Source organism: Neofelis nebulosa, chromosome 1, assembly GCF_028018385.1.
Source record: "Neofelis nebulosa isolate mNeoNeb1 chromosome 1, mNeoNeb1.pri, whole genome shotgun sequence".
In the NCBI taxonomy this organism is placed as follows: domain Eukaryota; kingdom Metazoa; phylum Chordata; class Mammalia; order Carnivora; family Felidae; genus Neofelis; species Neofelis nebulosa.
In genome coordinates, this window is record NC_080782.1 from 149,195,096 (window position 1) to 149,221,704 (window position 26,609).

The 26,609-nt window shown below is 41.5% G+C and overlaps 1 protein-coding gene across 5 annotated transcripts; it reads left to right on the plus strand.

Annotated features, from left to right (window-relative positions):
* Positions 1-1,516: 1,516 nt before the first annotated feature.
* Positions 1,517-26,536, plus strand: ZFP2 (ZFP2 zinc finger protein). 5 transcript variants are annotated; one of them, XM_058739195.1, is made up of 7 exons: positions 1,517-1,604; positions 4,029-4,125; positions 12,308-12,440; positions 12,695-12,787; positions 16,636-16,793; positions 24,284-25,751; positions 26,032-26,536. In XM_058739195.1, the coding sequence occupies exons 6-7, from the start codon at positions 24,361-24,363 to the stop codon at positions 26,084-26,086; spliced, it is 1,446 nt and encodes a 481-aa protein (XP_058595178.1). In that variant the 5' UTR covers positions 1,517-1,604; positions 4,029-4,125; positions 12,308-12,440; positions 12,695-12,787; positions 16,636-16,793; positions 24,284-24,360; the 3' UTR covers positions 26,087-26,536. The 5 variants fall into 5 exon arrangements, with proteins under 5 accessions (XP_058595178.1, XP_058595173.1, XP_058595196.1 ...); XM_058739190.1 differs by having other exon boundaries at positions 1,543-1,776; positions 12,692-12,787; XM_058739213.1 differs by having other exon boundaries at positions 1,543-1,776; positions 12,692-12,787; positions 16,652-16,793.
* Positions 26,537-26,609: the final 73 nt, after the last annotated feature.

A 26,609-nucleotide genomic window follows, 5' to 3' on the forward strand; every position in this document is an offset into this window, starting at 1 on the left:
TAACAATCTAGTCTTACAGTATTTTTAATTCGAAAGTTCATTCCATGTGCATATCTAGTAGTTACTGATAGACCTAGGTTTATTGCTACCATCTCCTTATGTACATTTGGTCTAAATTTTTGTTTCTGGGTTGTTAGTTTTTTTTGTGGATGTAGTTCATGTCATGTCATGTCATGTCATGTTATTTATTTTGTCTTCCCTCTTCCCTGTTCCATACCCTCTGCCTACTTGTTTGGAAATTGCATGCTTTATGTTTTGAGTTTTATCAAGGACCATTTCTATACCAGAGCAACTATGATGAATATGTTCATGTAGTTGCTAATGTAAGAATGCCCTGTAGTGGTGGATAAACTGTTGGTTCAAGGTATTTGTCATACTGTAATGACATATTTTTTACTTAGTTTGGTACTATCTGCATTACCTTACTTAGCTTGGATAAATGAATTGTGAAGACTTTCATATTTTTCAACATTTTGCAATAGTTGGGGCTGCTCTCAAAGGAAATAAAGTTAGTTAAATAAAGACACTAGTTAAAAGTAGTAAAGAAATATTTTATTCAGTACTACTGCAATAGGGGAGAGAGGCTTCAGTAAAATTGAATTCCACTCCCAATACAGCAAAGACAGCTGAAGATTTACAGGAACAAGTAGAGTAAGGGGATCATGGATGGAGAATTACCAAAAGGAGACAGCAAAGTTGGGGGATTCTTTCAAACCTGTCTCAATAGGATTCTTGCTAAAGGCAGGACAAGAATGTAAACATCAAGAGTAGAGGATAAGGAACTTGATCATATATCAAGAATGGGGCTTCTACCTAAACTGACTTAGCAGGATTCTTGCTAAAACTAGGGCTCTGCAGGACAGGGATTGGGCCCAAAGATGTGGCCTAGAGGACTCAGAGGGAAATGTCTGAAGTTTGGTCAAGTCTTTGTCACAGCAGTAGAAAGAGACAGAAGAGACTAGCAGTTATCTTTATAAAACGAAATATTACAATCTGCACTACCATATTGATCTCTTGAGCTACCAAATGTCATCTATTTCTCCAGTGTTCCAGCTGAAACAACTCTGGCCATATATTTAACTGGAGATTTTTGCTGCAGTCTACACTGTACTAATCTTGAAGCACTTAGCATAGCGCCTGACACTGAGCTAGGGTTGGGGGCACCTTAATCACCATTCACGTAGTGCCCACTAAGAATGCGGCAAGTTACTACCTTCTGACAAACTTTGGAAGAGACTGGTTATTTCACACCAGAAAAGTGAGACTTATTTAAGGTTCTCTTCCACTTTCTCCCCTACGCCTGAGTTAGGCACCCACAGGCTCTAACGAGGAGGGGCTTCCTTGGGGTAGCGGGGGTAAGGTCGCCACGCAGTCCCCACCCAGCTTCTCAAGACAAAATCTCCCTAACGTGAGACAGCGCTGCTGGAAGCCACCACGGTCCTACAGTCGAAGGCGCCCCACCCTCCCGGGCGCGCGCCTGCGCACTCACTCCGGCGCCGCATCCCTGCGGCCTTGTGGGAAATGTAGTCCGGCGCCCCGGGCGTAGGCGCCGGGCAGGACTGCGTGAGCACTAGCTGCTCCTGCCCTGCTCGGAGTGGGAGAGGGTGAGTGCGGGGCTGCGGCGGAACCCGCCGGACCGGGCTGGCGCCAGGCGGAGACCCAAGCAGCAGGCGGCCGGGACGGCCTGGCGAGGCCCCTGAGGGGCGGGGCCGGAGGTGGATGGGCCCGGGGCAGCGCTCTCTCCGTCCCTGCGCGGCGCCGGGCCGCTTGCTCCAGGTGCGCCCTCTCTCGTCCCGGGAGCCCGGCCGGGTGGGAATACCTAGAGCTGAGGGCCGCCACCTGTCAGGAGCGGCGAGGGCGGAGGACCTGGTGCGGCCCCCCCGAGGGGCCAGTGAGGGGCCGAAGGCTCTGGGAGTCGTTCGCACGCTGGGTTCCTCCCTGCCGGCTTTCTCCGGGCCCCGCTTTAGAAGTCTCGGGGGATGCTGCACCCGGTGCGCGGTCTGGGGGCTCCGGCACCTGCCCTTTGTGTAGACCTCGTATCTTGGACGCGCCCTCTATGTTTCCCGATTCCGAGCGGTGCTGGCGTGGGCTCCCCTTGACCCATCTCCTCTAGGAATGGGGAGGGGGGGGGTGGGCAACCCCGTGCAGATTTTCTATTTCAGGAAGTCCTTTTCTTTCCTTTTTTAAAGCAATTTTTTCTCCTCCTCCCCCATCCCCCAAAAAGAAAAAGTTCACTATAGGAAAACTAGAAAATTCAGAGGAGCATAAAGGAAAAAATTACCTGAAAACTGCATTTTGGCGTGTATATATATGAATGAGCATTGAAATGCTTTGTTTTTACACAAAGATGTAGACTTTAGTATCCTTTTCTCCATTTACTGTTAATGAGTTTTATGGGGCCTTGGGTGGCTCAGGTCATGATCTCCCGGTTCTTGAGTTTGATCCCTATGTCAGGCTCTGTGCTGACAGCTCAGAGCCTGGAGCGTGCTTCAGATTCTGTGTCTCCCCCTCTCTCTGCTCCTCCGCTGTTCACACTCTGCCTGTCTGTCTCTCTCTCTCTCTCTCTCAAAAATAAACGTTAAAAAGGAGTTTTGAAATACATTTGGAAAGGGTTTGAAGTGCACAAATGTTAAGCTTCGCGATTTTTTACAAATGTTTTTATCTGTGTAAGTACCACTTGAGCCAAGTGGATAAAAAACTTTTTACAAAACATTTTTTGAAAACATCTAGTTATACTAATGTTTAAAAACAATTCTCATTTTAAAGGGTGTGAGAAAAAGTATGTTTGTGCCCTATTCACTCCTTCCTTTAAGCCTCTGTAGTCTTTCTCAGCTTTTTTTTTTTTTTTGTCTTCCTCATCTGTTATAAACAATATAGGCCATCCCTGTCTCATTCTTTAAATCTCTTCACATGAAATTTCTGGGTCATACTGTAAGGCTTTTGATACCTCCCCCATCTTATTCTCTCCAGAAACAGCAGTTTGTAAACATTTGCAGTGTGTGCCTGATGGACCCACATCAAGTCTGGGTGTTCCTATACTCTAACTTTCTGAGAAGGTTGTTTAAATTTACATTATGAACACTAATGAATATTTTTATGCAATCTGAGTTTTGTTTTTAAATTTTGTATGATACAGTGTTTTCAAACTAGGCAGAAATGTTACATTTTCATATGGTTAGACATGAAAACCATCCCTTCAAGTCTGTGTCAAGTCTGTGTTTGGACATCATCTATCCCATTATGATCACAAAAAGTTCATCTGTACTTCTAGTACTGTAGCTTCATTTTATGTGCAAACTTTTATTTTCCAAATGGTAAGCCCTTGTTCTAAGTCCTAGTTCATCCTTTTCTCACTGATATGAAAGATCACTTTTTCATATCCTGAATTCTTATGTGTAAAATTTTTTCTGAACCGTTTGTGTTGGAAGGGTTTTAATTTGTTCTACTGACCCTTTTCTCGGCTAGACTATAATCTGTGAGAGAGAAAATTTATCTGTTTGGTTTACAACTGTATTTGTAATGGTGTCTCTCCCCTAGGGATGGTACCTGGTACACAGTTGGTGGTCAACAATATATCTGGTAAATGACTCAGCCTGTTCCATAACACTGTGCTAATTACTGTAGCTTTATAGATATCTGGTGGACAGGTCCTCCCTCATCATTCTTCCAAGTGTTTCCTGGCTGTTGTTAAACAACACAATTAATTTAAAAAAAAAAACCATCTTTTCCATAATGATCTTTAAAATACTATTACTTGATATAACTTGGTTGGAAATATGTGAAGTTTATAAATTAATTTCAAAGAAGTGACAACTTAAGGATACTGTGACATCCTATCCAGGAATGTGGTATGTCTCTCTATTCATCCTTTATGAATCTAAATAGCTTAGTAAAATAAATTTCATAAATAAAAACTCCAGTTTTTCTTAAGTCAACACCACACGTATCTTATTTGGTTTCTCTGTAGGTATTTTATTTTTTGTTGTTGCAGGAGCCTCATTTCTCATGGTTTCTTTTCCTTCCCTCAGCTCCGTCTCCTCTGGATCCTGCCCATCCCCTAGGAAGGGTCCCACAGGAAGGAAAGAGAAGGCAATGGCTTCTCAGCCTCTGCCACTGGGAACTCAGGTAAGCTCCTTCTCTCTGAAACCTCTCCCTTACTCCCTACTACTTATTCCCATACTGTACTTGGGCTTCACTGCAGAGGACAGGGCTACAGAAATCTCTAAATCTGAAAATTTCCCACATATCCCCCATTAGTGTCCCTCAGCTCTGTCCTCAGCTCTGTCCTCAGCTGGAAGCCCTCATTCAGCTGGAAGCCCTGGACTGCTGGGCTTTTGGTGGCGCTCAAGGGTCACAAAAGGAACGAAAATCATATGAAAATTGGTCTGGGTACTTACAGGGTTCACGGACTCTCAGGGAACGTAAAAGAAGTCACTTCTCTACAAGATACAGTCATGATGACCGTACGTGAATAGGATAATAAGAACAAGTATGGCTAGGTACCCAGACTGTCAGTGTCCCAAGACCTGGAGGAGGACATCAGTGTGGCAACCAGGAGAAGTAAGGTTGGATAGGAATAACTGGAGAAGATTTGCTGTGATGGAGTTAAAGTGTCCCAAGATTAAATCCTGACTCTACCATTAATAGTTGCATTGTCTTGGATAAGTAACCTGACTTCCCTGAAGTTCCTAATGAGGATGATGGAAATAACCACACTAACTGATCCTTTGCCACATACTTGACATTCTTAAGCATTTCACCTGGTTCATTTCGTTTAATAATATGTACTTCCTGCCTCTGTTGAAACATGAAAGAATGTAAGTAAAAAGTGCCCAGCGTAGTTACTGGAATGTTAAAGGTACTCTTGGTAAGGCATTCCTAGCATTATTCCAGCTTGGTGGAGCAAATGTGGCAGTGACTGGTGGTGAGAAGGAATCAGATACAAAGTTTGGGGTCAAATTCCAGGAAGGAGGAAGGAGTTTGTGTGTATGCTAGGCATGGGGGTAGAAGAGGAGGAATTTTTTTTTTTTTCCATATATGAAGTTTATTGTCAAATTGGTTTCCATACAACACCCAGTGCTCATCCCCAAAGGTGCCCTCCTCAATACCCATCACCCACCCTCCCCTCCCTCCCACCCCCCATCAACCCTCAGTTTATTCTCAGTTTTTAAGAGTCTCTTATGCTTTGGCTCGAAGAGGAGGAATTTTGATAAGAGAGTTGGCATGTTCCTAGCTTTCTTAGGAAGAAGCAGTGTCCCAACAGCTAAAAGAAATCATGCAGGGGCACCTGGGTGGCTCAGTTGTTTGAGTGTCTGACTTCAGCTCAGGTCATGATCTCACAGTTCATGAGTTCAAGCCCTGCTTTGGGCTCTGTGCTGACAGTGCAGAGCCTGGAGCCTGCTTCAGATTCTGTGTCTCCCTCTCTCTCTGCCCCTCCCTGCTCGTGCTCTGTCTCTCTCTCTCAAAAATAAACAAACATAGAAAGAAAGAAAGAAAGAAAGAGAGAGAGAGAGAGAGAGAGAGAGAGAGAGAGAGAAAGAAAGAAAGAAAGAAAGAAAGAAAGAAAGAAAGAAAGAAAGAAAGAAAGAAAGAAAGAAAGAAAGAAATCATGCATGAAAGAGTAGTGAGAAGCCCAGGGTTTTTTGTTTTTTGGGGTTTTTTTTGCCCTGCAAGATTGCTTGCAAATGGAACCTGCTAGTTTTTACTAGAACCTGGAGGTGTTGGTCCTCTGGAAAAGGAATAAGATATTAGGGGGACTTGGTCCAGGAGACCCTAAGTTTTGTTTTTGTTTTTGTTTTTGTTTTCTTTTTAAGGTTAGGCTTGTGTAACCTTGTCTCCTCCAATCCTACAGGACTTGTGTTTTGTCTGTTCGTAAGATCAGATATGTCACTTATTTATCAAAGGAACCACTTCAAAGAAGGCTTCATAAAGACAATTATTAGCTCTTGTGATTTCTGTTTCTGTACTACTTTCTCTCCTTTGTATTGTCAAGCTCCATTATAAAAGGCTTCATAACACACCAAAATATAGGCAGGAGAAAGACGGAATTTCTGGAAAAGAAGGTTTAAAGGGGGAGTGTTCAGAAGATTTTGGTTGATGAAGGTTGTGATTTGTTTGTCAGTAGCCTTGATTCTATTTAGTTAAAACAGTGTTTTAAAATCAGCTTTTTTCCCAGGTATAATTTATATAAAATAACCCATTTTAAGCATATAAATTCATTGAGTTTTGGCAAACTTGTGCACCAACATAATCACTGCCCCAAACAAGCTAGACAACATTTTCATCACCTCAGAAAGTGTTGTCACCACCATCCAGTCTACATCGCCTATGCCAGGCAATCACTGGTTTGATTTCTGAATATTTCAGTAGGTGTTTCCTAGAAACAGGCTCATTTTATGTAACCAAAATACAAGTACTGAATGAGGAGATTTACATGGATACAGTGCTATTAGCTAATCTGCTAACCTTACACATATTTTGCCACAAATGTCCTTTGTCTGGTCCAGAACCAATCTAGATTACAACTGGGATTCAGCTGCTACATCTCCTTAGCCTCCCTTATCCTGGAACAGCTCCTCAGTCTTTATGTTGGATGACCATGACACTTGGAGTTGGGACACATCAGTGCGTCTTTCCCCTATTGGCCAGAGATGTGACTGTGAATCGCACAAATATGACTCATATTTGCCCTTAAATTTTATCTTCTTGGGGCACCTGGGTGGCTCAGTCGGTTAAGTGTCCGACTCTTGGTTTTGGCCCAGGCCATGACCTCACGGTTCGTGGTTCAAGCCCCGCATTGGGCTCTGTGCTGACAGTACACAGCCTGCTTGCAATTCTCTCTCTCCCTCTCTCTCTGCCCCTCCCCTGCTTGTGCGTGCATGCCCTCTCTCTCAAAATAAACTTAAAAATAAATTTAATCTTCTTTTTCTGAATATAAATACTAGGCATGTAGTTGTAAAAAAAATTCTTAAGGCTATAATATATAATTACAGGTCTCAACCTCTCAAAACTAAGCATCCTTCTGGCCTTTTAAATACCTATTTACATCCTTTGCCCAGTTTTATACTGGGTGGTTTATGTATAAAAGAAGCCTCTTATGTAATGTGGATACTAATCCTTTGCCATAAATCACCAATATTATTCATTCCCTGTCATTTTTCTTTTATATCTGTTTATAACATCTTCTGCCAGAAACCAGTTTTGGAAGTTTTATGCAGTTAACTTTCCTTTTCCTTTGTTTGGCTTTGGAATCAGGTTCTGATAGGCTTTCTGTATCCTAAGATTATATAAATATTCTTCTACATTTTCTATTAGTTTTATGTTAAATTTACATCCTTGGGCTATATGGAATTTATTGTATATAATGAGAGATTGTAGTCCAACTTCATTTAAATTTTTTTTTAATGTTTTATTTATTTTTGAGAGAGAGAGCACAAGCAGGGAAGGGGCAGAGAGAGAGGGAGACACAGAATCCGAAGCAGGCTCCAGGCTCTGAGCTGTCAGCGCAGAGCCTGAGATGAAGCTTGAACTCAAGAGCTGTGAGGTCATGACCTGAGCTAAAGTCAGACACTTAACCGACCGAGCCACCCAGGTGCTCCTAGTCCAACTTCATTTAAAGATGTGGTGAAGCATTTCATCATCCATTCGCTAAACAGGGATTGAGCACCCGCCTACCACATGTTATGTGGTTACGCTCGGAAGAGAGCAGTGAATGAGTCAGGATGGGTCCCTTTCTCCTAGATCCTGTCTGGGCACAGCAATGAAGAAGAAATAATCACTGAGGACACTGTTAGGTGCTGTGGTGGCCACCCAGCAGGGCAGCGTGGTGGAGTGTGATGTCAGTTTTAGCTAGGCAGAGCCGGAGTGGCACCTCTGAGGAGCTGGCATTCAAACTGATGTAATCTACTCAATAATGTACTTATTCTCCATAGATTTGAAATCCTACCTTTAATGTATATTCTATTTATACATATGTTATAAAAAGTATATGTATGTGTCTGTATACACATACAGGTTTTTCTGGACTCTGTTCTATCGATCTCGGTTATAGTACCACAGTATTTTATTTGTTTATAATTTATTTTGTTGAAGCAAATCCCCCCCTTGATTTTCTTTTAAAAATTCTGGTTATTGGACTATTCATTTGCATTTACCTTTATAGTTGAAATTTATTATCACCAAGTTCCAACAGTAACTGTTAAAAAATATGCAATTCTGATTTGAATTCCACTAAATCTATATCAATTTCAGGAAGACTACCATCTTTTACAATGTTTATTCTTCCTAATGAATAAAAATACTACCCTTCGTTTTATTCAGACCCTTCATTATGGCTTTTGTTAAGGTTGATCACAAGGATCTTACATACTCCTATTAAGTATATTATAAGATTCATTTTTTTTTTTTGTTGCTATTGTGATTGAGATTTAACCATGATTGTGGTTTTTTTTAAGTTGGATTGCTAAGAATTATATCTGAAAACATTTCGTAGCTGTTGTGACTCAAACTTCACTATCATACTTTCTTTATAAATTATACTTTTATCATTTAAAATATCCCTATTCATTCCATTTGATTCTTAACGTTTTCAAAGAATAACAAGATCAAAAAGCCTGTGTTTTTAGGTTTAAGAAAGCTTTTTCATGAATGAGATAAACCCATGAATCTGCTTATTTCAAACACCATGAGATACCCTGTGCTTTTAACGTGCTGGGGAAGAAAAAGACCTATATGGAGTGGAAAGGAGAAAGGGAAAAACATCTGAAGGGATTAGCAGCAAATATATTTTATGGACGACAGAGATTAACAACAAATATATTTTATGAATAATATAATTAAGTTTCACTTTAGCCTTTTAAAATGCTCTTTTGTACTTATCTAAATCAGTCTTCATGAGTCCTTTTATAGTTCAGGGATCCAGAGTGTTTCGTAGTAAAGACAAGCTCTGTGGCAACTTGGGAGCTCTGCTCTTCGGGTGACAAGAATACAGGGAAGTGGGGAAGACCCATAGCCCAGAGGTGTCTGAATCTGAGCTTCTAATTTTGTCCAATATATTCAGCTAACAAGACAATTTATTGAAAAAAAGGTGGATTAATTTTTGGAAAGAGAATGTCCTATTTCTGATGTTACCTTCTTTTACAAAGAAGGGGCTTATGTTTTGTTTCCACATATATTCTATCTTATCTGCTATTTATATGTTCTCCTCCCTGTTTCTTCTTTTTTCTTTTCTCCTTGCTTTCTTTTTATTTGCATTTGCTGTATCTTGTCTCTATCCCCCTACATAATTATTTTTTAACTTTGTATTTTAGGTCTATCTCTTGTATGTGCTAGATTTGAAACCAACTTGAGAGTTTTTCTTTTTAAAAAAATTTTTTTAAGTTTATTTATTTATTTTGAGAGGCAGAAGGACAAGAGAGCATGAGCTGGACAGGGGCAGAGAGAGAGAATTCCAAGCAGGCTCTGTGCTGACACATTACAGAGCCTGACGTAAGGCTCGAACCCATGAATCATGAGATCATGACCTGAGCCAAAACCAAGAATCAGATACTTAGCCAGCTGAGCCACCCAGGTACCCCAAGAGTTTTTGTCTTTTTAATAGAGAAAGTCAATTCATTTACGTATGTTGTTATACAAGTATCAGGTCTTTTTCTGATTATTTAATTATCTAGGTGTATTATGCTTTCTTGTGTCCTTTTTTTTTTTTTTTTTTAACATTTGTTTATCTTTGAGAGAGAGAGAGAAAAAAGCGTGAGTGGGGGAGGGGCAGAGAGAGACATACACAGAAGCTGAAGCAGGCTCCAGGCTCTGAGCTGCCAGTACAGAGCCTCATGCGGGGCTTGAACTCATGAACTGTGAGGTCATGACCTGAAGTCGGACACTTAACTGACTGAGCCACCCAGGCACCACCCAGACACAAAAGAGTGTCCTTTCTTAAGGACATTTGTTAAACTGATGATTTTTCTTGGTTGGTTTTTTTCCTTTCATAAAATGGAAGTTCTGTCGTGTAATTAGATCCTACTAGTAGCTATCTTTACATTTCTTGACAGTATTTGTGAGTGGTTTTTAACATTTTTTTTAATGTTGATATATTCATTAAATAATTAGGAGGAAATGAGGAGGTAGAAAGCAAATGAACTCTGCCTCTGTTTTGACACTTTTTCTGGAGATTCACAGCCAGCAGGATGTAAAACACACAAATTTTTTGGACGTTGGTTCCGTCCCATCTGTGGTCTCTGGGCCTTTTATGCCCTCTGCCCACTTACACAGCACAGCACCTTGTCCACTGCTTTATTCCCATTATCTAGTCCCTACTTCTTTCCATACCGTCTTCTTTCATCTTTTTCAGAGAAGTTTGAAATAATTTCATGTAGCTGCTTCTTATTCCTGATCTTCCATTTAGCGCTTCATCCACTGTAAGCTGACTTCTGCCTTCACCACTCTGTGGAAATTAGCTAATTTTCCAACCAGCAGCTCTCTTTTCAGTCATCATTCTGTTTGACCCACTCCTTCCTCCCTGAAACTCTCTTTCCTCCTACCTGAGTCTCCTTCCCTCTCAATCCCTCCTCCCACGCCCCCTTCCCCCACTCTGTCTGATGGGGGTTGGTTGCAAGGGTTCTTTTCTTGGCTGCCTTCTCTTCTCACAACACAAGGAGTTAGATGTAGATGGCCTTTGGTTTGAGTCCCCAGCTGTGTGATCTTGGAGATGTGATTTAACCATTTTCATCCTCAGATTTCTCATCATAAAATGGTGGCTTTAGTGCTATCAGTCTAACAGGCTGTCATATGGATTAAATGAGGTGAGGTGTCAGACACACCTGTTAGTGCAAAACTCAGGATGTTAGTGCTGCCTTCCTGTGTTAGTCAGGGTTCTTCAAAGAAACAGAACCCAGAGGATATACATAGATATAGAAAGAAGTTATAAGGAATTGGCCCAGGCGCTTAGGGTGGCTAGAGTCCCCACAGTCTGCCCTCTGCAATCTGGAGGCCTAGGAAAGTCAAGGTGTATGTAGTCCTACTACAAACCCAAAGGCCTGAGGTCCAGGGGACTGATGTTCTAAGTCCTGGTCCAAGTCTGAGGGCTCAAGAGGTATGAAGGCCAGAGAAGGAGGCTGTGTCAGCTCGAGCAGAGCCAGCAAATTTGTCCTCTCTTAGCCTTTGTTCTATTTGGGCCCTCAGTGAATTGGATGATGCCCTTCCACATTGCTGAGGGCTGATCTTTACTCAGTCTACTGATTCACTGGGAGCGTCCTCACAGAAACACCTGGAAATAATGCTTTACTAGCTATCTGGGCATACCTTAGCCCAGTCAAGTTGATACATAAAAGTAACCATCATGTGAACTCATTCAACAGATACTGAATGCCTATCCCGTTTTGCTTCCTAGTCTAAGGGCTAGGGAACTAGGCTGAAATGGGCTTATAAATTTGAAATGCCATTTCCAAGTCAAGCTGGGTGTTTTATTAGTCCTCTCAACCATGTTCTAGATGTACCCTATTTGTACACGTTTTCCCTCCATTAACTGGGATTCCCGCCTATATTGTAAAGCCTGAAATTCCATGTGCTGCCTTGACAACTTTGAGCCTCATGGGGGCTCCAGAGACCTAGCTGTGAGTTCCCTTGGTCTCCTTGCCCCAACCCAGCAGGAAAAGCACCCTACTCAGCTAGCTCTCCCCTCGGCCTGACCAGGTGCACTCCTCCCTCCCAGTGAAACCTAAATGGGTTTCACCTCCTACCAGCCCATGCAACTGTTCAAACAAGCCAACTGCATCTTCCCACGGTAACCAAGGGTCACCTCACCCTCTTGTCACTACACAGCCTGTCTCCCACAGCCCCTGCTGGTTCACAGGTGCAGCCCCTGCGTGGCCCTGTATGGTGGGTATTTCCTCCTTCCCCAGGCTATGAGTTACTGATAAATTGCTGTCAGTCTTTTCCATCCAGTGCTGGGTGTCATGTGTTCACTCATCTTGTGCTGCTTAAGGAGCAGGATCCCTCCTTCATTAGTGGGGTAAATGGGAGGCGATCAGAACACCACCTACTTTTCTCCAGTGGTAATCTAGAGCAGCCTTCTGTATGTTTCCTGGTTATTCCCTAATACCTCCTCTTCCTGTTCTTAAATGCCAAAGCATTTTCTATATTATACTTATCTCTGATTATTTCATGATAATACACATTTTTATTTAGTTTCTTTTGGCAGATAATACATTTTTCTCACACAGATCTCTTTATCCTGTCCCTTCTAATGCTGCTTGTTTTTGCACTTCCCTCAGGGGGATTTTATTGGCATAATCCTTTGAGCATGAATTTATAGTTTCAGGAGTCAGTGACATTCAAGGATGTGTCTGCAGATTTCACTTGGGAGGAGTGGCTTCGTCTAGATTCTGCTCAGGGGAATCTGTATGGGAAAGTGATGCTGGAGAACTACAGGGACTTGGTTTCACTGGGTAAGGACCTCTTCTCGTAACTCAAAACCTCCCTGCTGACAGCCTTCCCCACCTCCTGACACCTTGTACAGCCAATGAAATTCAGGAATCTGCACTTGTAGTCCTGCTGTTATAGGTCACTGTTTTAGGGTGTTCTCTTTGGATGTGGGCTGGAAAATGGAGCCGTCAGAGGCCTGAGGGGGAAGGGACAAGGACAGGTGCTGGGAATGGTTTACTCCATTCAGAACCCAAATTTAGTGTCTCCTCCTGAGCAGGGCATCGGCTTTCCAAACCAAATGTGAGTTCTCAGCTGGAACTGGAGGAACTGAGCCAGGTGACAAAAGAACTTCCAGCGTGCCTCTCTCCAGGTGAGTACTGGGTGGCGGGAACTGGCTACCTGAGTGTGTCCCCCCCAGAAGAAATCACAGTGGAGCTCCCTGGGTCTCTAGGAGAGGCTGCACCACCACCAACGTGTATTCTCTCAAATGCCTCCACCTTACTCATGTCGCTCATCCTCTTGCAAAAGTCCTTACCAGGAAGGGAGGGAATCCTGGATGAGGATTTAAATGAGTTATTATATTCGTAGCACTTATTAATTGCCTTGAACATCAGCAAATGTTAGCAATTATTATTTCCTCTTCTGTCTTCATCTGTACTCCGAGTCCCTTTCTGGCTGTCTCTATATTCTCTTTCCTCTGTTTCCTGAGTCTTTCAGCCATACCCTGTATCCATAGCTTTCTTTTCCCTCATTCATTTAAAGCTTTGTCAGCCTTTCTAAAGGAAACTAACATTGATTTGCATACTTGTACACGTGTTTATAGTCTTCATTTAAAAACAAATGAAGGTGACTTTAGCCTTGTTATTTTCACTAGTAACCTCACATCTTACATATTCCCTTTCTTGTTCCTATATTTTTTTTTTTTTCAACTTTTTTTTTTTTATTTTTTTTTATTTTTGGGACAGAGAGAGACAGAGCATGAACGGGGGAGGGTCAAAGAGAGAGGGAGACACAGAATCGGAAACAGGCTCCAGGCTCCGAGCCATCAGCCCAGAGCCTGACGCGGGGCTCGAACTCACGGACCGCGAGATCGTGACCTGGCTGAAGTCAGACGCTTAACCGACTGTGCCACCCAGGCGCCCCTTGTTCCTATATTTTTAATCTGCATCCGGATCTTTCTCCTCTAAGCATTTAATGCATTTAGTCTTTGTTATCTGGTTTCTAATCCCCATTACAACTGAAATTTCTCTGTTAGATGTTATCACTTTTTCTGAAAAAAAAAAACACATTTTACACCCTTTTATTCTCTACTCAATATGAAAGCATTTACTACTTCTTCTTAATATATTTTTTAAATTAAAGAGATAGACACATATTTTTTGATCTCTGGATAGTGTATGGCTATCAAGTATAAAGCAATAAAAGAAATCAGTAAAATAACATATTGATAGGAAAAATAGAATCTTCTGAACATTGCTGCTGGTTTCCAGTTAGCTTTCTGTTCTTTAGAACAGGATTTTATTTTATTTTATTTTATTTTATTTTATTTTTTTTTTTTTATTTTTGGGACAGAGAGAGACAGAGCATGAATGGGGGAGGGGCAGAGAGAGAGGGAGACACAGAATCGGAAACAGGCTCCAGGCTCCGAGCCATCAGCCCAGAGCCTGACACGGGGCTCGAACTCACGGACCGCGAGATCGTGACCTGGCTGAAGTCGGACGCTTAACCGACTGCGCCACCCAGGCACCCCTAGAACAGGATTTTAAAGAATCACTGGTTCAAAAGATGTATTTTGTAGGGCTTATGCTACATACTGCACAATTTTGGATATTTTATGATCCCTTAAGGTAGCTTTAAGTGCCTTTACTATATAGATTTCTGTGGATTTGATTACTATTGCTATTTTTATTTATTCTTATGTAAATGACCTATTTATTCAACAAATATTTTGTGAGCACTAGGCCCTGGCCCTACCACTGTGGTTATAGCAGTAAACAAGACAGGTGGTTTCCCCATGGAGCTTATTAGTCTAGTGGGAAGACAAAAAATTAGTAAGGAAATAAAGCAGGGAGGGAGAAGGGACAGGAAAGGAAGGAGGAAAGAAGGGAATGAATGACTTAGAGTCCCAAGGCCATGTGGAAAAGGCAAGCAGCATAGGGGAACTAGATCAGGTAACAGAAGCTGTGTTTTATTTATTTATTTATTTATTTATTTATTTATTTATTTATTTATTGGTGGGTTTTTTTTAGTTTTTTTTTAATGTTTGTTTATTTTTGACAGAGAGAGAGAGAGCGAGCGAGTGAGCATGAGTGGGGGAGGGGCAGAGAGAGAGGGAGACACAGAATCCGAAGCAGGCTCCAGGCTCTGAGCTGTCAGCACAGAGCCCAACACGGGGCTCGAACTCACAGACCGCGAGATCAGGACCTGAGCCGAAGTCGGCCGCTCAACCGACTGAGCCACCCAGGCTCCCCAGTATTTATTTAATGTTTATTTTTTTTTTGAGAGAGAGACAGAGCGTGAGCAGGGAGGGGCAGAGAGAGAGGGGAGACACAGGATCTGAAGCAGGCTCCAGGCTCTGAGCTGTCAGCACAGAGCCTGACTCGGGGCTCAAACTTATGAGCCTTAAGATCATGACCTGAGCCTAATTCGGACACTTAACCGACTGAGCCACCTGGCACCCCACAGAGGCTCTGTTTTAGAGGGAGTGATCAGAGAGGGTGGATATTGAACAAGTAGCTCACAAAGTGATGGGCTGTGTGGGAGAACATTCTGGGCATAGGGAACAGAAGTAGGTGCAAAGACTCTGTTTGGCTGCATGGCCTTGGCTGAAGGGAAGAGTGCCATGAGATATGACGATTTCCTTAAACTTATTGTGTCAGTCCTTCTCTGAAAAATGTATTTCTATTTTTAAATTTCTGTGAGCCTTCTCATTCTGAGTTTTCCTTCCTTCTTATAGCAATCTTTTTAAAAAATGTTTTTTTAACATTTATTTATTTTTGAGAGACAGAGAGTGAATGGGGGAGGTTCAGACAGAAAACAGAGAATCTGAAGCAGGCTCCAGGCTCTGAGCTGTCAGCACAGAGCCCGACGCAGGGCCCAGACCCACAAACTGTGAGATCATGACTTGAGCCAAAGTCGGATGCTTAACCACTGAGCCACCCAGGCTCAGCAATCATTTCTAATGCATGCATTAATTTCTTTTGTCTGTAGGAGAATATGTTTTTGTTTTTTTGGTACATGTGTGCATCATTTCCCCCACCTTGTTCTGTAGATTACTTTAGTGGGTTTATATATGCTTTTTTCATGATCTCACTGTCATTTTGGTGGGTTTTCTGAAGGCAGCAGAGGTAAACACATGTATTTTTGATCCTGGGTTTTCCTCTCCTTTACCAATCTTCAGATTTCTCCATTGGGCTAAATCCTAAAGGTCTTCATTTGTTTATGATTGCATTTCACACTGTATTTGCCTTGTCTCTCTGAATGTCTGTCTAGCCACTAGTGCAGGGCTTACTGAATTGTCAGGATTGAGCTTACTTTTCTTTATATCCCCTGCCTGGCACATTGCCTGCCAGAACAGGCACTTAATATATGTTTAAATGAATATGGAATGATATCATGTAGACTTTTGGGAAAGTAGGTGAAACTATAGATTTAAAAGTTATAATCCTGTTTGTGACATTTGTATCGATGAGTATCACTAATTAACAGGAAAAGAGAGTGAGAAAGGCAAAGTAGCAAAGCAAAGTAGCAAAGTAAGGATGGGGCCTTAAAGGACAAGGAGATTGGCTTGGGGCCAGAGATGCTTCAGCGAAGGGGACAGAAAAGAGTAGTCAGAGGAGGAGGAGAGAACTTAGGGAGAGCCACAGGAAGAGAGAAGCAGCGGGAGTGTGCAGGTGCGCTCTAAGAACTGGAGGGTGCTGTGGGCCTTCGCCATAAGGACGCTGAGGACGTGGCCTTGGGGAAGAGCACTTGTAGTGCAGAGGGAACTATGCTGTGGGTAGATGAGTAAAGATGTTTCAGACTGTCATTTCAACAGAGTTAACTTTAGAGGAAAAGGAAGAAAGGGTAAGAGCTGAAAGAAGTCAGAGGTCAAGTGCCTCTGGTTTGTTCACCAGCGAAGAGACTACTGTGTATTTACAGGGGCAGAGGGGAGAAACTGAAGACCCAGAAAAGTGGAGCAAGAGAATGATAACCAGAAAACTGGTGTGCAAACGCCAGGTCTGCTTTTTTCCAGGTTTTCTTCGATGTTACTACCAGATTAAGTGATCATTGAGTCTTCTTATCCTGTCCAAAACAAGACAAGAAAGCGTCGAGGACGGGGTGCTGTATTCGGCTCTTGCCCAGTCACCATGACTCACTCCTCATAACCCTATGGGGTAAGTACTGTCAGCCCCTCTCCAAGTGCAAGAGATGGGCTCAGAGGGGGAATGACATGCCAGAAGTTGAACACAGGATTCTTATTTTGTTTTGTTTGTTTTCGCCTTCGGGTTTAATGCTAATTCTAAAAAAAAAAAAAAAATCATAACTTTCTTTCCTTGCCTTGCTGTCACTTCTTATTTCCAAGTATCTAGCAAAAATTGAACTTCTACATCCTGGCCCAACTTTCCTTTTAAAAATTTTTTTTTTTTTTTACATTTTATTTATTTTTGAGAGAGAGACAGAACACAAGTTGGGGAGAGGCAGAGAGAGGGAGAGAGGGAGACACAGAATCCGAAGCAGGCTCCAGGCTCTGAGCTGTCAGCATAGAGCCTGATGTGGGGCTTGAACTCAAGAGCCATGAGATCATGACCTGACCTGAAGTTGGATGCCTAACCGACTGAGCCACCCAGGCACCCCCCAACTTTCCTTCTAGATGATCGTTTTACTTTTTTGTACTAAGGTTTTCATCTATACAGTTGGTACTTCATCATTAGATTTTGCCTCTTAGAAAATGTAAAGACAGAAATGCTGTTCCTAAAGACAGCATTATTACTAGTAAACTTGTTAATGTTGAAATAGATGGGAATTATTAGTAATATGGAAAGCAGTGAATTTTTAGCCTCTAATCAGTGGTCATTAGACTTAACTCCATTGGTGATCAGTTTTGAAGGAAAAAAATAAGAACATGTGTGAAGTATTAGAAATCTATCATCAAAGATTATGTCTATAAAATAAGAAACTGGGATTCTGTAATATTTTAAGATCTCCAGGAAGCTACCCTTTACTACCCCTAAACATAGAAACTTATTATTTGTGTTTTATACACGACTTTGTATCATTCTCAGAAATGTGCCGTGTGCGTGCGTACGTCTGCGTGTGTAAACACATGTACACATACACACAGAATTTATATACTGTTACAGAATCCGTATTTACCTTAATGCTAATCTGATCTCCCTAATGTTTAGTACAAATGCATTATCTTTGCCTCCGTTAGTAGGAAAACTAATCTAAAAGACCATAATAAGTGTAGGAATATCTATAGTTCATTGATCCTCACACGGGGCAGGCCCACCCCTGGCTCAGGACCTTTGCACTGGTGGTTCCTTCTGTGTGGGATGCTCTTCCTTCAATAGTCCTGTGGCTCCCTCCTTAGCCCCTAAAGTCTTGGCTTCAGTGTCCCCTTTTCATTGTGGCCTTTCCTGAAAACTATGCAAAATTGTAAACCTTTCCCCTCACTCATCAAGTTCCCTGTTTCCATTTTATTGCTTTTCTTTTTTCCATAAGGTATGCCAATAAACTCCTAAGTATTTTACTTATTTACTATATTGACTGTCCTCCTTCCTCTCACGAAAACATAAGTTTCCTAAGGATACAAATATGTTTTGTTCATTATTATATCCTTAGCACCCTAATCAGCACTTGGCTCAATAAATATTTCTTGTAGGACTGATTAATCATGTTCAGAGGATCAATCTGGTTGCTATATGCGAATGCACTGCAGAGTAGGAAGTCCAGTCAGGTGAAAAGCCAAATAGTCTGGTTGAGTGGAAGGAGTAGCTTAACTACTACGTAGGGGATAGAAGATAAAAAGAAATCGACTTGCCCTAGGAAGAGCGAGACCTGCTGCCCAAGTGCTATACCCACCCCAATTCTCTGCAGGCTCTTGGCCTCTGCTGTGGCCACTGTCAGCCATAAAGACTGAAGGATCTATATTCTCCCAAACCCTTGGTCCTAGGGACTCTTGTTCATGTCCTGATGAGTACCAAAATTATATAAATCCTATAACTAGACATTCTAAGATCATAAGAGAGTATGAGCTATCACTTGAAAGCCCTGTTTAGGAAAAAAAGGAAAGGAAGAGAGAGCTGTGTATTGTTTCACATGAAATAATAATGGTGGGGCGCCTGGGTGGCGCAGTTGGTTAAGCGTCCGACTTCAGCCAGGTCACGATCTCACGGTCCGTGAGTTCGAGCCCCGCGTCAGGCTCTGGGCTGATGGCTCAGAGCCTGGAGCCTGTTTCCGATTCTGTGTCTCCCTCTCTCTCTGTCCCTCCCCCGTTCATGCTCTGTCTCTCTCTGTCCCAAAAATAAATAAAAACGTAGAAAAATTAAAAAAAAAAAAATAATAATGGTAATGATAACAGCTAACAATCAAAGAACGCTTATCCTGGCCAGGCATATCGCTGTGCACATTACAGGACCCTTATTTAATGAGGTAGCAAAATAGCAAGCATCTGAAACCTCATCCAATCTTGGAAGAGCTGCAATGGGTTTGTTTTTTTCTTTTTTAGTTTATTCATTTAATTTTAGAGAGAGAGAGAATTCCAAACAGACTCCACACTGTTCACACAGGGCCCGATGTGTGGCTTGAACTCACAAACTGAGATCATGACCAGAGCTGAAGTCGAGAGTCGCTCGCTCAACCAACTTGAGACACCCAGGTGCCCTGGAAAAGCGACAGTTTTTGATCCTTAGTGCTCCAGTCCCAACCCCTCAACGTTTCACTAATTCTGAGTAAAGCTACCCTAACGATTTTGTTTCCAGGGAGACAGTTGTGAGATCTGGGAAAAATAAAAATTTCCTCCCCTCTAAGTTGCCTAATGTATTGGTCACACTTTGGGAACAATATTAAATAGTAATCATCCTTTCCTTGATGGTGTTGTTAGTATGAATTGTAGTAGGTTTTTTGTTTTGTTTTTTTTTTAATGTTTATTTTTGAGAGACAGAGACACAGCATGAGCAGAGGAGGAGCAGAGAGAGAGGGAGACACAGAATCCGAAGCAGGCTCCAGGCTCTGAGCTGTCAGCATAGAGCCTGATGTGGGGCTTGAACTCAAGAGCCATGAGATCATGACCTGACCTGAAGTTGGATGCCTAACCGACTGAACCACTCAGGCGCCCCTGAATTGTAGTGTTTTATGTGTATGCTTGGGTACATTACTTATAATTTTGTTTTTGAATCGGGATTGGATGTTGGACATTATCAATTACTTTTGAAGCATCCATCAGGTTGGTCACATGTCCTTTTTCCCATGACCTATTAATATATTAACAGATTCCTAGTAGTGAACATTCTGGAACTCCTTGGATAAATCCTTTGTTCAAACTGAATATTTAAGTAGTATTTCAGAAATGGTTTAGGAGTACTGTAATTACTACATCTTTCATATTTAAGAATGTTTTGGTTTTCTCTACACATGTATAGAGTACTAGCCATGTGGAATTCTTGAGTCACATCAGTCTTTCCTCAGTCCCTTGTAAACATGGCTTCACTGTCTTCTGGCATCCTATGTTCTTGGAGAGAACTCTTAGGCCAGTTATTTATCTATCTATTTATTATTTTAAAATATTTATTTATTTTTGAGAGAGAGCACAAGTGGGGGAAGGGCAAAGAGAGGGGGAGACACAGAATCCGAACGAAGCAGGCTCTAGGCTCTGAGCTCTCAGTGCAGAGCCTGATACAGGGCTCGAACTCATGAACTGTTAGATCATGACCTGAGCGGAAGCTTGACACTTAACCAACTGAGCCACCCAAGCTCCCCTCTTAAGCCAGTTTTTAAAAAATTGTTGGTAGTCCATTTTTTTTTCTACAGCAAATCTCCAGAATTAACTTTAGATCTCCAAAACCCATGAAAAAATACTGAATCTTACTGTTAAGTTTTCTGCAGTACATAATGGTGTTTCAACTTAAAATTATTATTTTCCAAAACAACAAATATTTTGTTGTTCTCATTTGTTTTTAGAAATGTCATACAGAACATGTAAAATGCATGTACTATTTAGCAAAAACCTACATATGCTTCTAATCCCTTTGTAAATGTTAACTAATTTTTGTTCTTACATCCACACTATGCAATAGGTGCTATTTAACTGATGAGGAAACAGGAGCACAGATAGGTTAAAAATAACCTGCACATGGTCACACAGCTAAGTGGAGCCAGGTAGTCTGGCTCCAAAGTTGTTGTCTTAACCATTATGCCACATTGCTTCTCTCTATAGTTCATAACAATAAAGATGAATGAATAATAAGGAAAGCAAACACCCAGACACTAGAACCCAGATTTGTAACATTGCTACTATCTTAGGAATGCTTTGTGTGAACCTCTCCATTTATATCCTCCTACCTCCACCCAGGACATAACCACTGTTCTCACTTTGGTGATAATTCCCTTTCCTTGCTTTTCTTTACAGTACTGCCATCAATAAAGGAATCTCTAAATGATACAGTTTAGTCTGTTTTTCACATTTACTTAATTGGACTCTTACTATATATATTTGTGTATAGATAAATTATTCATTCATTCTTTTTGTTATATGTATATATCTTATTGTTAATGTTCACTGTCGTAGTTGGGGCTGCTATAACAGAATACAATAGACTTGGTGTCTTAAACACCAAGTGTTTCTCATAGTTCCTAGAGGCTGGGAGTCTGAGATCAAGGGGCCAGTGTGATTGGGTTTCCAGTGAGGGCCCTCCTCCTGGCTCATGGACAGCTGCCTTCTCACTGCATCCTCCTGTGATAGAGAGCAGAGATAGAGGAGGCAGGCTCTGTCGTGTGTGTCACTTCTTTTTTTTTTTTTTTTTAATTTTCTTTTTAACATTTATTCTTTTTTTTTTTTTTTTTAAAGTTTATTTATCTTTGACAGAAGGAGAGCGTAGGGGAGGGGCAGAGAGAGTGGGAGACACAGAATCCGAAGCAGGCTCCAGGCTCTGAGCTGTCAGCACAGAGCCCGATGCGGGGCTCAAACCCACAGACCATGAGATCATGACCTGAGCCGAAGTCGGAGGCTTAATCAACTGAGCCACCTGGGCACCCCAACATTTATTCATTTTTTGAGAGACAGAGTGAGACACAGAGTATGAGCAGGGGAGGGGCAGAGAGAGAGGGAAACACAGAATCTGAAACAGGTTCCAGGCTCTGAGCTGTCAGCACTAAGCCCGATGTGGGGTCTGAACTCACAAACTGTGAGATCATGACCTGAGCCGAAGTTGGACGCTTAGCCGACTGAGCCACCCAGGCGCCCCGTGTGTGTCACTTCTTATAAGGGCTTTCCCCTCATGACTTAATGACTTCCAAAGGCCCTCTTAGTATTATCTCACTGGGGATTAGGCTTCAACACATGAATTCTGAGGAGACACAAACATGAAATCCTTAACATTCCCTGATTTCTACTGTTATATATGTTTGACAATTTAGTTATTCTGTTGGTGGGCATTTGGGTCGTTTCCATTTTTGCTATTGTGTACAATGTTACCTTAAAACTTACGAATTGTGATATACCTTTGCAAGGTAGATTAAGTGTATGTACCTACTAGTGGGTTTGCTAAATCATAGTCTTTGTACCTGTTCTAAGTTACTAGGTAGTGCTAAACTTTTTCAAACATCTGAACCAAACTGCATTCCCACCAGTGGCATGTGAAAGTTCCCATTACAGCACATTGCTAAAATCTGAAGATATCAGTCTGTATTTTTTCATTTTGTTACTCAGGTGTATGTGGTAATCATATCTCACTGGCATTTACTCAGCCTTCCCCTGGTTACTGTTGAGATTGGGTATCTTTGCTAGTTTACTCACCATTATGGTTTCCTTTTCTTAAGTGCCTATTCAAGTCTCTTCCCCATTTTTGTGGCAGGCTTAGTGTTATGTTTTATAAATCTAGGTTCTAGTACTGTATGGGCCAGGTGTTGCAAAGATCCCCTCAGTATGTCACTGTTTTTCCTGTTTTCTTTCTTTTGATGCCTTTGAACCTCTACATAGTTTCCAAATTTGGTATGTTTTGTGTATCATTTATCTTTGAATGAGGGCAGTTCTGTCTGGAGTTTGTATTTGTCTAAAAGTGTGAATGGATCCTCCTTTGCCCTTTATGTTGTTTATTGGGTAGCACTTTGTTCTCAAAGAGCTTTAGTTGGACAGCTGGATAGGATAGTGAGGTGGGGTAGGAGGCAGTTCATGTGTTGCCTGTTGGTATTTCACACTCAGATAAGTCCTTTCTGGTGTTACTTGGTGGTGTGTGTGTTTTAGAAGTAGAGCCTGTGTGGCTTTCCACTTTTTTTCTTTTTTGTGTGTGTAAGCAGGTGAGGTTATAAGGAAGAGGTCCAGTTAGTGCATACCTCAGGCTTCATAGTAAATTCTCCTGCCCACAAGCCTTTGGTTTGTTGATTCAGTATTGATCTTGGTTCTGGTAATTTTGGTCAAGCTGACAACTGATTCTCAGTTTGTAGTTTCCTGTCCTCTGCTCTCATTGCCCCAGGCCATTTTGTCTAGGATAAGAAGTGGGTTCTGAGAAAATAAAGTCTTAGTGGCCACAAGGTCCTTCCTTTTAGCCTGATCTCAAGCAGCTCAACAGATCCTACTTTGCCTTTCCCTGACACCAGTTCACATCTTTAAGGAATGGATATTTAGGAAAGGGTAGAGCCCTTTCAGCCCCTCTTACCTAAAGAGAATGAGAAACTTATACCCTGTTGAAAGTTGGTGGGAGTGGGGGATAACCCTTAGATTGTGTCATTCTCCCTTTAATTTCTTTTTTTTTTTTTTTTTTTTTTAAATTTTTTTTCAACGTTTTTTATTTATTTTTGGGACAGAGAGAGACAGAGCGTGAACGGGGGAGGGGCAGAGAGAGAGGGAGACACAGAATCGGAAACAGGCTCCAGGCTCCGAGCCATCAGCCCAGAGCCTGACGCGGGGCTCGAACTCACGGACCGCGAGATCGTGACCTGGCTGAAGTCGGACGCTCAACCGACTGCGCCACCCAGGCGCCCCTCTCCCTTTAATTTCAAGTAGGTTGTGGTATTTTATGTTCCAAACAAGCATATTCCCTAAGGGTAGTTTATGTGCATTATTTATCTTACTTAATCCTCATCATATTATTTTTATTTTTTATCTGTGAAAACTCAAACCCAGAGAATCAAATAACTAGTTAAAATGGTAAGTTAATAGCTAGGCTTTAAACCCAAGTATGTTTGACTCCAGAGCCAATAATCTTTTGCTGTGTCACACTGTGATGTTGTACAAAGATTTAGCATCAGAACTAGAAACAGCATTTCAGGAGAGAAGAAACTGCTGGTGGAAATACCAGGTACAATGTGGCAGGGCTTTCTGATCTGCTCCCCACCCGCCCCAATCCCACCTTGTCTGTATACTTCCCTTCATTGCATCTTCATTATTCAGCCTTGTCCAGTGGTCAGTGATTTCAGTGTCCATCCCTGCTGTGTACATAGGCTCACTCTTTTCTGTGCTTACCGCCTCCTCTCATTCTCCTGTTATTTATGGACTGGTTCACTGTTCCTTCCCTATGTTTTTCTTCCCAGTTGTAGGGACATCTTTGAAAGCTCTCACATGTGCCCTATAGTTATTCACAGTTTCATTCTCTTATTCCCATCTTATACAGCTTTTAGTTTCCCAGCACAGAAACCAATGTGCATTTGAATTTTTTATTTTTTTCAGATTGGAAGACAAGACTTGAAACCAAAGAGTCAACTATAAAGCCCAATATTACTGAAGATATAGCTTATGGGGTAATAATGGAAAGGGAAGGTCTCTGGCATTCTTCTTTAGGGGAAACCTGGGAACCTGATAATTGGTTAGATGGGCAACAGAAAAACCAGGATAGACCTCTGGGCCAAGTGTCAGTTACTCATGAAGAAACCCTCACTGAGAGGAGGACATGTGGAGGTAATGAATTTGCAAGATGTTCTAGTCAGGGGTCAATCCTTGATATAAAACAAAGTATTCCTGTGGGAAAAAGGCCCCATAATCAGAATCCACATAAAGAAGACCCTAAACAGAATTCTGAATTAATTAAAACTCAAAGTATGTTTGTTGGAAAGAAAATCTATGAATGTAATGAATGTAGGAAAACCTTCAGCCAGAGCTCATCTCTTCTTAAGCACCAGAGGATTCATACTGGGGAAAAACCCTATAAGTGTAATGTATGTGGGAAGCACTTCATTGAACGCTCCTCCCTTACTGTACATCAAAGAATTCATACTGGAGAGAAACCCTATAAATGTAATGAATGTGGGAAAACCTTCAGTCAGAGCATGAACCTTACTGTTCATCAACGAACTCATACTGGAGAGAAACCCTATCAGTGTAAAGAGTGTGGAAAAGCTTTCCGTAAAAATTCATCCCTTATTCAACATGAAAGGATTCATACTGGAGAGAAACCCTACAAATGTAGTGAATGTGGGAAAGCTTTTACCCAAAGCATGAATCTTACAGTGCATCAAAGAACTCATACAGGAGAAAAACCCTATGAATGCAATGAATGTGGAAAAGCCTTCAGTCAGAGCATGCATCTTATTGTACATCAGAGAAGTCATACTGGAGAAAAACCCTATGAGTGTAGTGAATGTGGGAAAGCCTTTAGTAAAAGCTCAACTCTTACCCTGCATCAGCGAAATCACACTGGAGAAAAACCCTACAAATGTAACAAATGTGGGAAATCCTTTAGCCAAAGCACATACCTTATAGAACACCAGAGACTTCATTCTGGAGTAAAACCTTTTGAATGTAATCAGTGTGGGAAAGCTTTCAGTAAGAATTCATCTCTTACTCAACATCGGAGAATTCATACTGGAGAGAAGCCTTATGAATGTATGGTATGTGGAAAACATTTCACTGGGAGATCTTCCCTTACTGTACATCAGGTTATTCATACTGGAGAGAAACCTTATGAATGCAATGAATGTGGAAAGGCCTTCAGCCAGAGTGCATACCTTATTGAACATCAAAGAATCCATACTGGTGAGAAACCCTATGAATGTGATCAGTGTGGAAAAGCCTTCATTAAGAATTCATCCCTAATAGTGCATCAGAGAACTCATACAGGAGAGAAACCCTATCAGTGTAATGAATGTGGAAAAGCCTTCAGTCGGAGTACAAACCTTACACGACATCAGAGAACTCATACGTGAGTTAAGTTTTCACTGGACCCTTCACTAGGATTAACTGTTCAGTGATAATAGTCATGTAACATAGAAACCTCATAAATGTAATGACTGTAGGAATCTTTCAGTTGCAGTATAAATTACTATATCAGATAATACAGACCACTGCAGGAAAAACCATATAAAATAGAAAAATCTTAATTCAGAAAGTAAAACTTCCTCCTTTACATCAGAAGGTTTAAATAGCTCATGTTCTAAACGAGGATTTGTGTTGAAGATAAGTTCTATTGTGTCATACTGCAGATCTCCTTTGGACATCATAGACTTCACACTGGAGAGAAAATGTGAGAGTGCTTAACTGGACAGCTAAAGACCTGGTATGTAGTCCTCATCTGCCACTAACTTGGACAAGTCACCTACTTTCACCAGGTCATGGTGTCCTTATTTGGTAAATGAAGGATTTTGAATTTAGAAGGTCTCCAGAATCCTGATTAGTTCTAAAATGCTATAAATATAACCAATATTGGGAAATCCTTGACCTTTTACCATGTTATATAGGTTATCTAGATGCTCCTAATCTGCAATCTGGTTTCCCTGGATGTTTTGAGTCAAAAGTCTCTACCTCTACCAAATGCTATTATTATCCCTCCATATCCCCACCCCCACCCCCCACTGTTATTTTCTCCCTAAAACATAGGTTGATTGCTACTGGGTGATGAAATAACTGTACAGATCTTAATGCCATAGCATGCTGTTTTGAGTTCTCAATTAAGTCATTAAACTACTGTTAAATAAGCTAATTACAAAACAGTGTAACTTAAATATAGTCTCTAAGTACATAGGATTCAAATGCATATCTTTGTATCATAGTCTATCAAATT

Bases quoted from the DNA above. Each gene is read 5' to 3' on its own strand.
- ZFP2 (XM_058739195.1), top strand. From the start codon at position 24,361: ATGGAAAGGGAAGGTCTCTGGCATTCTTCTTTAGGGGAAACCTGGGAA. The intron at 25,752-26,031 runs GTGAGTTAAGTT...GTCATACTGCAG, and splicing joins CGACATCAGAGAACTCATAC to ATCTCCTTTGGACATCATAG.